The sequence below is a fragment of the Diadema antillarum genome, unplaced genomic scaffold, assembly GCF_040938485.1.
Source record: "Diadema antillarum isolate AM-2024a unplaced genomic scaffold, OU_Dant_1.0 seq00000178_RagTag, whole genome shotgun sequence".
NCBI classification, from domain to species: Eukaryota; Metazoa; Echinodermata; class Echinoidea; order Diadematoida; family Diadematidae; genus Diadema; species Diadema antillarum.
The window spans coordinates 49973-66861 of record NW_027271245.1 but is presented as its reverse complement, the minus strand read 5'-3'; the positions used below and the strand labels follow the sequence as shown (position 1 = coordinate 66861).

At 35.7% G+C, this 16889-nt stretch overlaps 1 protein-coding gene across 1 annotated transcript; it reads left to right on the top strand.

Moving 5' to 3' along the window:
- Window positions 1-1700: 1700 nt before the first annotated feature.
- LOC139728411 (uncharacterized) lies at window positions 1701-8508 on the top strand. Its single transcript, XM_071639356.1, has 3 exons — window positions 1701-1911; window positions 5383-5664; window positions 7368-8508. The coding sequence occupies exons 2-3, from the start codon at window positions 5406-5408 to the stop codon at window positions 7967-7969; spliced, it is 861 nt and encodes a 286-aa protein (XP_071495457.1). The 5' UTR covers window positions 1701-1911; window positions 5383-5405; the 3' UTR covers window positions 7970-8508.
- Window positions 8509-16889: the final 8381 nt, after the last annotated feature.

The following is a 16889-nucleotide window of genomic DNA, read 5'->3' as shown; positions in this document are numbered from 1 at the left end:
ATAAATTTTTACTCTTTAATATCTCTTTTTATCTGTTATATCTCTTTTATTATCTGTTATATCCCATATCCCATTCGCGTACAATTTCTTGTACGCGAATGGGCGAGACACATTATGGCACTTGCCTTGTCTTCAAGATGTATTCTGAATAGATTAGGTAGAAATCATCCTTGGTAGTGCTGGTGACTGTAGATATTCAAAATGAATGAGTAATTATCGGGGGGGGGGGGGGCAGAGTATGTAAGGGAGCTGTAAATTTCAGTCAGTCATCGTGTTCCTATCTACATGAGGAGATATATTTTCCTGTGTGTGTGTGTGTGTGTTTAGATGCCATTGTAGGTAGATTATGATACAGTCATTTTCATTACTTTGTTATGCCCGCAATAAAGTATTTACTATTCAGTAAATGAAATACCATTTAGGAGAACCATAGAAAAGTTACATCCAAAGATATGCCACTCAAATGACAGAAGTGAGACACTACTGTGTTGTGAACCAAAGAAATTACAGTCAACCTTGCCTAATTCGTATGTATTTGGACTGAACAAATAGTTTTTGTCTTAGATAAGATTTGACTTGTGAGGGATTAAAATAAAGAGAATATAAAGAGAAGAAGTTATCAGTAATTACTTAAGAAGCCGATAAAACGACTAACGTTCGACATTTTGCCATTTCTCTTGAAGTATATTCCCTACAAAAATTTCACTTTTGCATGAAAAAGAGGCTTACATTTTTTTAAATTCAGCGATCAATAGTCCTGTTCAGTGAAAACATGAACTTACTTTTCATTGTTATGTCAGGCATGTTTGTATTGAAGAATAAAACTAGTACTTGCCAGTTGATTTCTGTAGCTAGTCATCTTACTCGGACGCCCTGTTAATTTGTGTTCCGTTGAAAAGTCAAAATAAATCTTAAATTAAATTGAACTCTTAATTTCATTGTGCATCCTCTATTGGAGAAAGTCTGGATGGAACTGTATGATGCCAGTTTGAGAGAGAAATAAGATCTGTAACTTGAAGTGTGTTGTCAGTTTTGTGATTAATTGTACATTTATGAGTGAAGAGGCTCTGGAAAAATCTGCAGCAATTACTATATGTATATAAACATTAAAGGATTCAAATAAAACTTTATGAAATAGTTTTTGTTTCGTTCTGCGTTATTTAACTGTAATACTGAATATAAATGGTTTAATGAATAATAATAGTGTATCATGACAAGATAAAAGAAATCACAAAAAAAAAAAATAGTTTCTGGGACGTGATTGGTAAAACTGGCCCAGGAAGAAGCTTCCTTGACTGTCGCAAATATTCCTCTCGAGGGAGCTTAATACTGATATCTTCCTGACGAGTTTCATGCCTTAATTTATACTGTAATATTTTGTTCTCCTTTGCCCGATACTTCATCAAAATTAAAGCAAAATATGCTTCGGGCTGGCCAAAATTAGTAAAAAAAATTGCAGTAGTGATGAAGCAATGATACATGTATTTTTTTTCCGTATAAATATTTTTCTACTGATTTTTTTAAAGAGAGTTTTTACTAGGCGTAAATATTCACAACTGAGTAACGCAACAATTCAACACAACAACAACAGCAACAACGCCACCACCAACAACGCGGGGATTCCCCGATTCCTCCGAGCGTGTACCTGCCTAGCCGCGTACGTCGGTGAACGGTGCTATGAGTGCGCGGGTACCGGTGACCCGCGCTAGCGAACTGCAGCTGGCTATGCACGCTGAACAAATTTTACAGTACATGTTGTACAAGTGTATCTACTCGCTTTCCCCCATGGCCATCTTGTGAAATGTAGATTTTGTGCCGGTAGCTGGTGCTTGTGAACGACGGAGACCAAAGAGTCTGCACTTCGCCATCTTCTTTTTACTCTACATATACACATTATATACGACATCGCTGGTAAGCCCATTTCCTCGTTGCTAGACAATTCACTTGTGTTTAAACGCAGTTTAAAGTCTCAGTGCTGAGACTATAGATAGAGCGAAGTGTCGCTGGCAAATAATGACAATATAAATCAGCTATTCCACCAAAATCAGTATTTCCAAGCACTCACGTAGATACGAACCAAATCGGATATATCGTGTCTCAATGCTGCTCTTCACGAGATTCGCGACGTTGGTTGCCAGTGCAGTAGGAAAATGAAGTAAGCCGTCTAATTCTACGCGAATCATTATTATTATTATTATTATTATTATTATTATTATTATTATTATTATTATTATTAATAAATACTACAGTTTTTCCAAAACAATGTTTTTAATGTGAGTCATTTTGCTTTCAATCACAAGAGGTATACCAGTACAATGTATTTGTGTAATCTGTGTTGTCGTTGAATGACTGACAAAATAGATGAAAAAAAAAATTCTTGCGCTCATCGTTTTGGCGCCACATTGTGTTTCCTTGTGTGTGTGTGTGTGTGTGTGCGTGTGTTTGTGTGTGTGTTTACTATTTTCTACTTTTCCATGGATGATAACACAACAACGGCATGTAAATGCAGAACCAGGGACAAAAAGTTTTACAGACCTCCCCCCCTCCAAAAAAAAAAAAAAAAGAATGATTCCCGACTTTTGAAAAGCAACCACTTTCTCTTTAGTGTATGCTCACTCATGCTTGACTGAACAGATCATTCTCGTTTTCAAACAGACGTTATTCACTAGGTGCATTAATACCCCTGCAAAATTAATTTGATGTTCGTACTAAAGTTACGCTATTTGGATAAAGAGGGGGGGGGGGGGGATGGTGTACTTTTTCAGTTGTGTGTATAATCAGAAAAAAAAAATGGTCCAAAAACGAATCCTTTGACCACTCCACGCCGAATACGTATACAAAGAGACATAGTCCTAATTGCCAATCATTACAAACTAAAAGCGCTTAGGCATTTGTGAACAAGATTTCTAATTCTACAAAATTGAATGGATCGAGAATATCAAAACAGATCAATATAACATACTGTTTTAATAAACTGCTGTTTTACCTTAATGCCTGTGTTCCGAAGTGTTCTGAACAAAATCCATCCTGAGTATTAATAAAATAGAATAAGTGAAAAGTAGTCTGTTAAATTATTTCTCAAATATTTTGGGGAAAAAACTGCATAACTAATACATCTACTTGACGGTAAATTGGATGGTCAAATAAGAAATATTATCACTTAAAAAAACAAACAAACCAGGATTTACTTTCGCAATGTTGAACTGATCCGGGAATACACCATCAGAAATACATGAATTAAACAAAAAGGAGAACAAATTACATAAATCACTCTTTTCACTACATCAACAAAATAATCACCAATCATAAGAAACAAAATACACTCAGCAAAAAAAGAAAGTAAGCACTTTTCAAGGTCATATTTTTCATAGAAGATTTTGATGAAAATCAATGTATTATATACCATATCAAATGTAATTTAATCGGCTATCATGATAGTAGGTTAATTTAAAAGGGAACTTTACGCATGAGTGAACACATTTCATTCTTGCCCGCCAAGGCACAAAAGTAAAAATTGCAAAATTTGACAAGTTGTCTTTCATTTGGCAATGTCCTTCAAGATAACAATGACAACAAAAAGCCAGTTTAGCACAATGAGAGACATGAATGAAATAGCAAAAAGAAAATTTTGTTCTCTTTATCTCTGTATAACATCAAACAAAAACAAAATGGGAAACTAAAGGGGGAAAGTCAGAATTTTCTGTCAGCTTGAACTTCAAACGACATAGGGAGTAATGGCATAAAGATGATTAAATAAACAAAGTTTCTTTACTTTACTCTTGTTATATAGTGATTTAAGGTTCATGAGATAAATTTAAGAATCAAATATTATCTACAATTTTCCTCGTTTGAAAACAAATTGAAATTTCTATCGTTTTTGTTAATATTCCTTCTCTTATTTCATTTGAATTTGGGTTTGACCAAAGATTCTTCGTTTTTCTCCTTTAGTTTTGGCCTTTGTTGATATTTTGGGCTTCAAAGATATCATAAAGATCAAAGGTTTATTTTTGCAACTTAATGTATCTAATCGTGTTAAATTTGTCTTTTGTTATTTTTGAAATATGGAAGAGCACTTGCAGATGAATGACAACTTGTTCATTTTTGCAATTTTTGCTTTTGTGCCGTGGAAGAGAAAAACAGGTGTTCACTCATGCGTAAAGTTTCCCTTTATATTGACCTACTAGACTGATAGCCAATTAAATTACCTTCAGTATGGTGTATAATACATTAACTTTTAGCCAAATATTCTATGAGAAATATAAACTTGAAAAAGTGTTTACTTTCTTTTTTTGCTGAGTGTATTTTCCCCCTATTTATGAATATTCAAAAAGAGAAGAAGAACCTGTATATATCAAAAGAGTGCAAAGATTTATTAGGTATAACCTGTAACAACGAAAACTATTATGCATTCTTATTCGAAACATTTTCTATCTCAAAACACATCTTTCACAAAATTCATTATTTTCCCTCAAATATTCTATATGTATATTTTACTTGACCCAATACAAAAACATCTATTACACCAACACCTCTTTTACCATTTCTATATTCGCAAAATTGTAACACTGAATACATTGTATAACACGTGCGAGTGTCATTCTTCAGCCAAGATTCTGTGACTCCCAGGACAAGAAAAAAAAAAAGAAAGAAAGAAAGAAAGAGAAATACACCGTATAGTGTTTCGAACTCTGCAATAAGATGAACATTCATATCATCAAAATACCTCAATACTTCGACAATTTTAACATGTATAATAGATTTTTTTTTTTTTTTTTTACAGCTCGGGAAATGTTTAGAAGCCTTGTCATGGAATTCATCATGTAAATAGAATAATCGATCGATCTCAATATTTTCGTCATTACGGTAATGAGTGATATAACTTGTGAGATTGTGCCAAGATCTGACTTAATGATTGCACATACGGAGACACAGATGCAAGTGTATAAATGCTGTGAGTTGATATAAGGAGTTGGTGCGAAACTATACTATATAGCGCGTCTTAAGCTGGCATGCATTTGCCCATTCTCATATTATATGCGGCTACTTCAGCCTAGAAATTAAATGAGATATCAAATTGAAAAAAAAACCTTCCGCATTACCTCTCTCCAAAAAATCAAAACCTAAAACTACTCTCGGTTTTTTTCCCACTTCGCATTATGATTTTAGATCACAAACAACTAAAGGCCAAATTCTAACACTTGCTACAGAAAAAAAAAGTGCAGTCATCGAAATACAAAACATTGATTATATTTGATGTAGCACCATGAATGAATGATGGCTCACTGAATGATAGAATAAAGTTGATATTGTGACTTGGGCTTTGAAACAGCATAGATTCGTCTATGTATATATTTCACATGAAGTGATACTCATCTTCTACAGAAGCTCCAGTCACCGTCTAAAGGATGTCAACAATAATTGGAGTCTGCTCATCTGCCAGGCAGGATAATGTCAGTGGGCTGCTCTCAAGACTGAACAGACTTCCTAAAGTAGAAGCCCTATTTGTCGAGCTGCCGTACAATGACCTGGACAAGTTCCGACTGCCAAGAGGGCGCCTGCATGGAATCATCCTCTGTCACTCCATCCACAATCGTCGTTTCGCGATAACAGATGTCACAGATGCCCTCTACAACAAGTTCCTGCCACATGCCAAAGATACCCTTGGTTAGTTGAAGCATTTCAAATCAAAGTTTGTGCCCAGATACTGTAGTGAAACATGGTCATGTTAACACAGTCTTTAGGCACACTGTCACAGTGCTTTAAGCCAAAGACTTTTGTGAGCTATAGTGATCATGTATTGTCCCACATCTGGCGTGTGTTGTGCATTAACTAGAAACAGAAGGGATAGAGCTTACCGTGGTGTAGTTGGTCCTACATGCCTGCATATGTATATGTACTGATGTGTACATTGGGAACTGCTTGATTGATGTAGTCAGAGGGTTTTACCTATGACAGCTTGTCTGCTTGTCGAAGCCCAAAATTCGTACAGTGACTCAGCAGATCATACAGAGCTGGGGTCAAGCTATTTCCTCTATAAAGTTGATCCATGTTTTTCTTTCTCCATAATCACATTGAGAGACACCTATTGTACTGAGGAGTAAAAACTTGCCAACCAAAATTAAGCCCATGTTGTTATGCTGTATCAAAATTTATCAAATGTAGTAGGGAAATGTGCTACTTTTCCTTTCTGAATTACTTGAGTATGCAGTTGCAAAGCACTGAATTATTGAATATCATTTATTGACTGTACCAGTTTATCATTGCCTAGTAGATGTATCAGATAAAGGTTTCTAACTATCCAGGTCAGAACATATTGCTATATGTTCTGATAACGTTACAGCAGTATTTCAATTTGTGTAGATTTCCTATAATGACATTGTAATCTACCCCTCATCACTTCAAAATTTTCTATGAAATATGACATTCCAGTGAGTAGAATCCAGTTTGTATGGGCAAAATATCTTTATATCAGACATGTCTCAAAATGTTTTAGGTTGATAGATCTAAACAATCTTCGTTGTAAGCAAAATGTTTTTAAGTCAGACATGTCTCAAAAAGTTTTAGGTTCATAGAAACAATCTTCATTGTAGGCAAAATGTTTTTATGTCAGACATGTCTCAAAAGTTCCAGGTTGATAGAAACAATCTTCGTAGTAGACCAAATGTTTTTAAGTCATATATGTCTCACAAGTTTCAGGTTGATAGAAACAATCTTTGTTGTAGGCAAAATGTTTTTATGTCAGAAATGTCTCAAAAAGTTTTAGGTTGATAGAAACAATCTTTGTTGTAGGCAAAAAGTTTTTGTGTCAGACATGTCTCAAAAGTTTCAGGTTGATAGAAACAATCTTTGTTGTAGGCAAAATGTTTTTATGTCGGACATGTCTCAAAGGTTTCAGGTTGATAGAAACAATCTTTGTTGTAGGCAAAAAGTTTTTATGTCAGACATATCTCAAAAGTTTAGGTTGATAGAAACAATCTTTGTTTTAGGCAAAAAGTTTTTATGTCAGACATTTCTCAAAAGTTTCAGGTTGATAGAAACAATCTTTGTTGTAGGCAAAATGTTTTTATGTCAGACATGTCTCAAAAGTTTCAGGTTGATAGAAACAATCTTTGTTGTAGGCAAAATGTTTTTATGTCAGACATATCTCAAAAGTTTAGGTTGATAGAAACAATCTTTGTTTTAGGCAAAAAGTTTTTATGTCAGACATGTCTCAAAAGTTTCAGGTTGATAGAAACAATCTTTGTTGTAGGGAAATGCCAGAAGCTTAATCATTTTTACTAGATTTCTTTCCCATCTTTTATTTTCCTCTTCTTACTGATATCAAATTTGCTTAAATTTCCTTTCCCTCCTAACCCTCCTGTTCACAGGCAAACAAAACGTGGCAGTGATTGGACACGACTTCTCTTGGCCTCTCTCCAAGGAGGATGCTCAGTCAGGAATCAGCCACAGTCAGAAGAAGAGGAACCAAATGGCAGCTTTTGAGATCCAGCAGCCTACGGCCTTTGATTGCTCGTCTCTGGCCATGGTGTGTGGAAGACTTGATGCAAACTGGGAGATGGATCCTGAGGACTGGGAGAGCTTGTTGTCGTTTGTTACCAATGTGATGCCGTTGAAGCAAACCTTTTTCTTGCAGCCATTGTATCTTCTTGCAGCAGCTGTCTTTTCCTGCATCAGCTTGGCGGGCGTTTTGACTAGGTTTGGCATCAGCAACAAACATTTGCCGTTGAGGGTCATTTTCATTTGTGTCACATATCTCCCACCTGTTGCTCTTCTGCCCTGGGTAACATGGATCTTGCATGAGTACCAAGGTGACAGAGCTCATGCAAAAGCTATGCTCAGCACGAAGGCGGAAGGCAGCCCAGGTCCTTGGTATATTGCCCCATTTTGGAAAGCCCCATACAGTTTCTACCGATATTACCTGCAGCGTTGGTGGTGGGGGTATGGGCGTGGCCAGTATATTGACAATTGATTGCAGAGACCACACATGTCAGTGGTGGTTTCACAACCGCCTGTTATGGTACATAAGTCATTACTCTTGAATGGGGAAACAAGTCACACTGTTGAATGATGATTGAATTGATGACTCAACAAATTTAGTTCTGCTGCAGAATTTCAGTGTCTTTGGTTTTTCTCATGGGCTGAAGAAATTCATGACTGTGAATGGGCAAACACCAAAATGATTGACTAAACATTAGATTGCATAACTTCCCTAAACGTAGTTCAGTGTTTATGTAATGTATCATTACTTCTTTAGAGTTGTTATGAATTTGTACCTCTTTCATGGGAAAAATGCCCACACAAGTGTACATATTAAGCACCTTTTGCCAGCATATTTACTAGTTGTGATATTGGAAGGTCCTTCCAATCAGCAAAGTAGGACAAATTTGCCATGGTAAATGATATCTAAAGAAAACAAACATATGAAACTGAGCAGAACAATAAGAAAATTTATGGCAGCAACCTGGGCAACCAAAATCTCACAAAATGTTGACATCTGACCTGCTAATCAAAACGGATACTTTGAATGTTGCAGTGATATGCTGTGGTGTATTCCTCAAAATAGCCTTCAAAAATTATCTTTCTTTTTTTAGGTATATTGCATAGTAATTGCTTTGCCATGGCGACATTTGTAGTTGTGAATGCATGGACCTTATGCTGCTCTGGGTTCCTTACATGGCGAACTGTGCTCATTATTGCTCTTTTTTTTTTTAAATTGTTCTTACTTCATCTAAGGTTTGAAGATGGTTTTTCGTCTTGTTTTTTGTGCTTGAAAAAGCAAGTCTTTTCATCATTTTCTTTGAAATGTATTCTGATTAGGTTTGGTAGGAATCATCCTGAGTGGTGGTAATTGTAGAGTTATTCAGAATGAATATGTGATTTCCCCATTGGGGTGTCTTGGGACGGGGCCTTTGAGAGCAAATATGAAATATAAACTTTAGTTATCATGTTTGTACATACTACATGAAGAAGGTATTCTGAGTGTGTGTGTGTGTGTATGTGCGTATGTGTGTCTGTAAATGTGCTTAGACATCATTTTAGGCAAATTATGAAATAGCGTCATTATTTTCTGAGGCATCCAATTTCAGTACATTGATGTTACATCGAGGGCCACCACAAGGAAAGTCACTTTCAAAAGATATGCCTCTCAGTCGAGATACATATCATGTACATGGTAAAATACTACTGTGTTGTGAGCCAAAGAATATGTGTAGAAGTTTCTTCATCATTGTTCATGGTTTTCTTGAACCACAATCATCTAAAATTCCCAGCGATTATTCCTTCATAAGTCATATTTTATTGTAAAGGTGATGTAATGGGTCTTCCTCATCTCGTCAGTAGAATGACAACAATGGACCTAAGCCCCTATCTTTTGCCAATCAGAACAGACTGTACTTTACTTGGATACCATGAAAGGATGTGTTTTTAAAGACTGCTGTGAAAATATCACTTTCGTGATACTTGTAACAACTAGTAATGACTTCAGCTAGAAAATCAAATAATTTTACCTTCTGTCATTTCTTGGACACTGTCTATTCCCTACAACAGTGTAAAAGTGATGCTGGGTATATTTCTGTCATTTAATGTGTCTATCGTGTTGTTCATATTATAATCTCTCAGATTGTTGGGATTTTCCTGACTAGAAAGCATTTGTGGGCAATGTTACCTTACCATTATACTTTGTATCCGATTTGAAGTACAATTTTACAACCAAGTTCAAGCTGACTTCAATAAGAGTTAATTGAATACTGTACTATCAAATGAAAATTGTGTTATAAGTTTCATCAAAATAATTCAGATATAGTATGTGACTCTGGTAAAAATGAATAAACAGATAGGATCAAAAACTTAGAGCAAGGTGAGTTATTTTGAATTTTAATCCATATTCGATTAGATCAAACCAAAAAAATACACTTCATTCTGGGATACTATTGTTTCTAGACGTAGGCCCTACATAACAGTTATGTTTTTCAATAAGTCTATAACATTTTTAGTGGCGTGACACCATCGTATTAGAATGTTTCTCTCAAATATATATACATATATTACAACCTTAATATAATCTGTAAGCGTCCAAAGATCAAGGAGTGATTGTTGCAAGAGAATGGTGAAATATAGGGGCAGGAGGACTTTAAGTTCACTTCCTTTGTCCATCAAAAATGGAATCCACTTTCGATGATTTTAGGGATGCAATAAACTATAATGGAATTTCCATACAAGTGTGATAGATAACCAAAGAAAAACGAATGTATAATTGGGCTTATGTATCATTACATGATTTGTTGGAGTAAGGTATATGGTTGGATTTGTGTGTGAATTTACTGGGTTTTTTTTAAATGAGTATGTCAAATGTTTGAGATTAATTTACTTACGGTGTAAATTGGACCCTCCTGTAAAACAGCTGTACCATTGCTCATCCTCACGAATGAGGCTACATGTATAAAACATCCAGCTGTATTCAACAATATGTAAATGTATCATGATATTGTTCTATGTGCATGATTTTTTTTTTTTTACGGAAATAGATATCAACCATCCAACCAAACAACAGAAAGTAGTGGACGTAAGACGAATAAAAAAAAAATCGTGGAAGATATGGAACAAACAATGACAAAGTAGTGCTGTTTTATGCAAATTAGATGAAGTGAGACTATCACGGAGACACAGGTTTTCCGTATATAGACCTACAATATGTACTTTCAAATCTTCTCTACATATCCTTTTCCGACATAAAATCAGAGAAAAAATGTAATATGTCCCAATGTCTGTGAATGTGAATACTTTCTTTACCCTTCAATTTGAAGTCATGGGGTAAGTGTGCTGCAGAAATTATGTATATTATTTTTTTTTTCATCTTTTTGCTCAAGAAATATTGTCAACTCTTTGCCTCTCATTTTTTTTCTATTTCGCTGAAAATGTTTTGAATTTGATTTTCATTGAAACGGCAAGCAAATTTGTTTTATTTCTCAAGATTATTAGTTTTCAAATGATTTCACTCATATCTTTATAATTTCCTTTGCATTCGTTGTTAATCTGTGTCCTGATGAAAAGTGAGATATATTGGTGTGTTTGGTGGACGTTTTGAATGACATTATTGAAAGTAAAACACAAACACAAACACACGCAAGGCTGCAGAAAGGAGTACACTGTATTCAAAGTCACCATTGATTTTTTTTTCTGGTTTGTCTGATATACATTTTGTACGTGTACATTCTGCACTAAAGTCTCGAACATGTTCAAGCAGTGTAAGAGTTTTCAGCAATTAAACGGAACGTGTGATCCGAGACTATAGTTTACAGAACACAGGCGTAATGTATATATGTATGTAAGTGTGTATGTATATATGCATTTATGTACAAATGCCTCATGCATACATACAACATACATGTATGCCTATGAGGGGACTACAGATAACAAGAGAGAGAGAGAGAGAGAGAGAGATAAAGAGAGAGAGGGGTAGAAGGGAAAAGTGAGAGATGCGAAAGTAGGGCAGTATCTTCTCTGAAAGTTTGTCAGATTTATTTCGGAACCCATTGTTAGAATGTATTTATTTTGGAGGTTAGGTGGCAGGGAGGGATGACTAAATGGACAGACACATCGTCATATAATGCATTTCCACAAGTAGGTTTCAGGGGAGGGAACCCAGCAAGTTAGTCCTGGTGGAATTTTGCGACATTATTTGCTGCAGAAATTATAATTTTGTCGTCGTTAGATTAGCACCTCTGAATTTTACTGCATGTACTTAATACATTGTATTGGAGAATTATTTCGATGAACCGGTCAAGTTTATTCATTTAATAAATATTTGCCAGTTTTGGACAAGAACACAAAATTCAGATCTCTACCCAGATAAGTTGTAAATATCAACGTAGCTATAAATTGACTTTCATCGTTCAAAGGCATAATTTACCATTTGCAGATGAAACAAAAACCCATTATTTGCGCTTTGAAATAGTTCTCAAATGTGAGTTTGGGATAGAGACAACCACTGTTAAATTTGAATCAGTAAATCGATGTTCAGTCTTGTTAAATATACTAAATGTGAGCAATAGCTATAATACAAATGTTTCCAGACTAAACCGTCTACAGTTACTCATTAAGAAAAATACTTATATCTCCTTATATTTTAGGCTTTATTGAGAAAATTTCTTATGGTAGGATTTTTTTTTTTGTACAACAGACCTACTCCGATGCATCAAAGATGCATCGAAGGTAAACTGAACCTTTAAAATGTGTAGCCATTTTGTAGAATCAAGTTAGAGAACTTTGATGAGTCCCAAGCCAAAATGCACGAATTGCGGAAGACTAGAAAAAGGCTGATTAACTGAAGAAAGCATGTCTTTTCTACCCTCTGAAGTGCATTGTACATGACTGATGAAAATTATCGTAGAAATATAAAACATGCGCACTACGCAAATGTTTTTGTTCAGTATCGTATATTTTTTAACAATGTCTATATTCGTGAACGCTTATGGTGAGGCAAACCATGGGCTATCATTCATACATGGTACAATCTGATTTGATATTGCGTAGACTTTGATATATTGTCAATAAATCGATTACTGTCTAGGGTGAATTTCCTTGACATTCCTTGATAAGCCATGTTCAATATAGCAGTTCACGCATTATCGGAACTGTGCCATGACGGAGTAATTAATGCGGGAACAAAGTGCAGAGTGTATAAGTGTCAAATACGCCAACAAACGCGTGACATTTCACGACGTGTTATGACGGTTGAATGAGTTAAGTATATTGTGACGATGCATACACCCCTTCTAAATCTGTATTAGGCCCTACTTCTAAAATTTATGCTATGGACATAATTATGATTGCAAAACGAATGGTACTGGGTTCGAGTGTGTTTGTAAGTAAGTATGTTTGCGTAATCACTCATACATTGTGAAATCAATTGTCGATACTCAACATTATACTCTATGTCTATAACGAAGTATTTAAACAGAGACTTCCAGCTCGTATCAGATCTTATCAACAAGTTTGATATATTATATATTGCTACTTGGATCAGTAAAAAAAAAGAAACAAATATTATAGGGATGGTGATCTTAAAACTCTTCAATACGATAAAAGTTTACGGGGACAAAGACATGATATGACCATAGACAACTCAGGGGAACCCTTTAACACGCTGCCCGAGATTGCATAGCATAATATTGTTATTAGAAATGAAACTAGTTAATGAGTAGTTTCTTTCCTATCTGACCCGCCATCCCATCTTCTACCAGCGGGTAGACATCACATTCCTCTTTAACTGAGGTACTAAGGAGTCTGCGAGCTTGGAATTTGACCAAAGAAGATAACATGAACATTACATTACATTACATTACATTTGAAAACTATGACAAGAAACATGCTAGGACACGTCTGTGAATATTATTTTTTTAAAGGGAGTATGACAATACATATCAGATAGTAGATAGATCATGACTACTAGGTATAGACTTGAAACTTCCACCTTCCTCCTCTATAGCTTCTAATCCAGCGTGCAATGTGCCCGGTGATCTCAAGTACAACTTCGGAAAATGTTCAATTTTTGTACAGCTGAAAACGAACAAGCGATCAAACAATCAAACAAACAAACAAGCAGAGAGGAACGGTTCCTCCAACGAGACGCTGTAGATTCTCCTGGTACATTCTTCACTCAGGTAATGTCATTCAACTTTCTACTTTGCTTTTGGGTTAAATCATCAAATTTACTCCTCATGGGACCGCAAATGAACAAGACATAGTGCATTAACATATGTGTTGCAGTGCGGGAAGTCTTACTGTAATATATGAAGTATATGCAATGTCATATATTAAGATGACTAGAGAGTACAATGCCGAACATAAATGACACAATGCTTTTTCATTAAATCTGGACATGCAAAAGGAAAAAAAAGAAAGATAATTTAAAAACAAAAAGGTTTCTCATCACTTACAAGAATGGTATTCGTGGTATCATCGGCTATGTCTCCGGACAACCTGCATGCAAATGAATTGTGTCATGATATAAATTGTTTTGGGGATGGGGTAGTTATTACTGAATTTTCAACCAAAAGTGGTTTTATTCATCTGATTTGCTTTCTTTGCAGTTTCCTTTGTTAAGAATAAAAATGAAGAAAAGAAAAGGAAGAAAGAGGATTTGACGAATGTTGATTGTAAGCCCTACACTAATAGCATGTAATGTAATAGATTTGGCACTGTTGCGTTTACAGTTACGAGAACTCTGTCAGCATCTTACTATAGGGAGGTGCATGGTCACCACTTTGGTCTTACTACGTGTACTCGTGCCATTAAGTTGACTCGATCACTGGATTTAGCTAGCAATACCCGCTCACCATATGCCCCGTGAAACAGGTGTGTCACCTTTTACATTGCAGACTGATTTGCAGAAAGCCGACACCTCACGCCAACTGCCACCACTACCACCACTGCTTCGTCAATAAGGACATCACCACCACCACCACCAACAACAACAACAACAGTTGGAGGCGCATTCTAATCATCAGTAACTATACAAAGTATGAAGCGTCTTGCTGTTTCACTTAATAGGGTGCTAGATATCACAGCTCCTGTGATAGCAGCGCTTTTGCTGGAGTTCATAGCTCGTAGTTGGATGTTCACAATGCTTTGTCGCGGGATCCAGGTTTCTCTCGCAAGTTGGGTGTGGCATGTTGCCCGTGGCAACAGATCAAGCGCCCAAACTGATCCCGACGGACCTCACCGTTGGTACCTCTGTCCTTGGTGGTCAGCTCCCTGGCATTTCTGGGTGAATTATGCTGTCAGATCCATTGATCTAACCAGGCGTCTATACAGTGCGAGTTAGAACGGTATGATCTTCCTTCAACATGATCTAGGCATATCTATCAAATGTCTGTACGCATTGGTGATGCGTTGATGATGTCATGCAGGACTAACGGCAATGCGTCTGATTACGTTAAATTTTCTAGACGGTAATCCATATTCCCCATGTGTCTACAAAATGTAATGAGTATAGCTAAAGATGTATTATATTCTCAACGGCAATTATCACCACCCATCTCTGACGTCATAGCATCAATGTATCGAGGTCAGCAAGACTCTTCGTGCTGTTGTATTCTACCAGGGTATGGATCACATTGGAATCGGCATAGATTTCGATACCCTCGCTTCTTCTCGTAAAATCTTGTCAATACAAGGGCATTGCCCATTTCTAGGCAATGTTTGAGGACTATAACTTACCATCATGATCAGGTTAACTACAATAAATACTGTAAATTGGACAATGTAGTAAGAGGTTCCTTCATTATCGGACGTGAAGAAGTAAATTGTGTTATCAACGGTATTAAACCACACACGATGATTCGAAGAGATGTCATTCACTTACAATTCTAAGCCAACCTCGCAAAAAAGTGACAGAAGTTATGTTTAATATAAATTAGCAACTATAATCCCTTGAGCCCTAAATGACATGGTTACCATGCTAATACAAGACTACAGTAGTCTTACGAGACTGACACGACCACCTATTACTGATTTCATGTACGTAAAAAAGGGACGATTCAAGGAGATCAACATACACACCAATGGAAAAACACGAGAGGAGATATCATGATAATCATATGCTAAAGTTTCCAGTAACAAGATATAACTGCCACTGCTTTATCACTGCTTTGTGAAAATATGTGACGTCCCCGAAATCCAAAACGGTATGTATCATTAAGAATGTGATTTAATGTAATGATGTTTATATGTCACTCCTGTAATTGAGTCCTATATATTGTTTCTTAAACGTCTAATCTCTTTTACTCCTATCTACAATATTTTCCCTTCCTGTAATATGTTTCTTCCCCCATCCTCTTCCCACATACTTTCTCAACACTCCCGTGTCTGGACATTTTATCATTCATATTATCTACTACAGCTTTCGTGTATTGACTTGGATGTGTGTCTACAGTGGTCTATAGTTTCCTATACTAAGTAATCGCCCACAATAAATCTCTACACATCACATTGTATGAGAAATGTTTACTGGAGCCCTTGTCTGTTGTCACTGCATTTTATTTTATATGCTTCTGATATCGTAAATGATATATCTATATTTAATATCTTTCATATCATTGTGTCTGCATTGTATGGTGAGTAGAAGTATTGCATTGAATTCAATCAAATTGAGCCTTATAATATCGAAATGGAAACTTTGAATGACAACTCAGGAAGATGACAAAAGTGTGGCAAACGAAAATGATCAGGCGCTCGTGATCACAGACAGAGAGGGAGAGAGAGAGAGAGAAAGAGAGAGAGAGAGACAGGTAGAAAGCTTCAATTTTCAGATGACAAATAAAATCATTTTATTATGCAATCTATAAGTTATATAATAATGTAAACACATCTCCGTGTCTGCTGGATGTGAACCAACCAGACAGAACATGTACTATATAAGTAGAGTATATACATATATATATATATATATATATATATATATATATATATATATATATATATATATATATATGTGTGTGTGTGTGTGTGTGTATTGTGTGTGTGTGTGAGTGCGTGTCTGTGTGTGTTTACAAAACATTATTTTTATGTATTCGTATGTTTGTATGTGTATGCAAATGTGTATTACATATTTCATAAAAATATTGACTTCGGGGTTACCTTATGGAAAAAATAAGCATCGTTCAAGAAAATGTGAAGAATAATCTACGAAATATTTATTGTTGCATTTCCAAGTATCTAGATTTAATCACAATACATGATGATAAACTTAATTCTTCACACTGAAAAAAAAAATGTGTGTTTAGAAGAGATACAGTTATTCCTTTGGACCATATATGATAATATATAAGTATAGAGATATGTAATATATATGTGTGTGTGTTGTGTGTTGTGTGTGTGTGTGTGTGTGT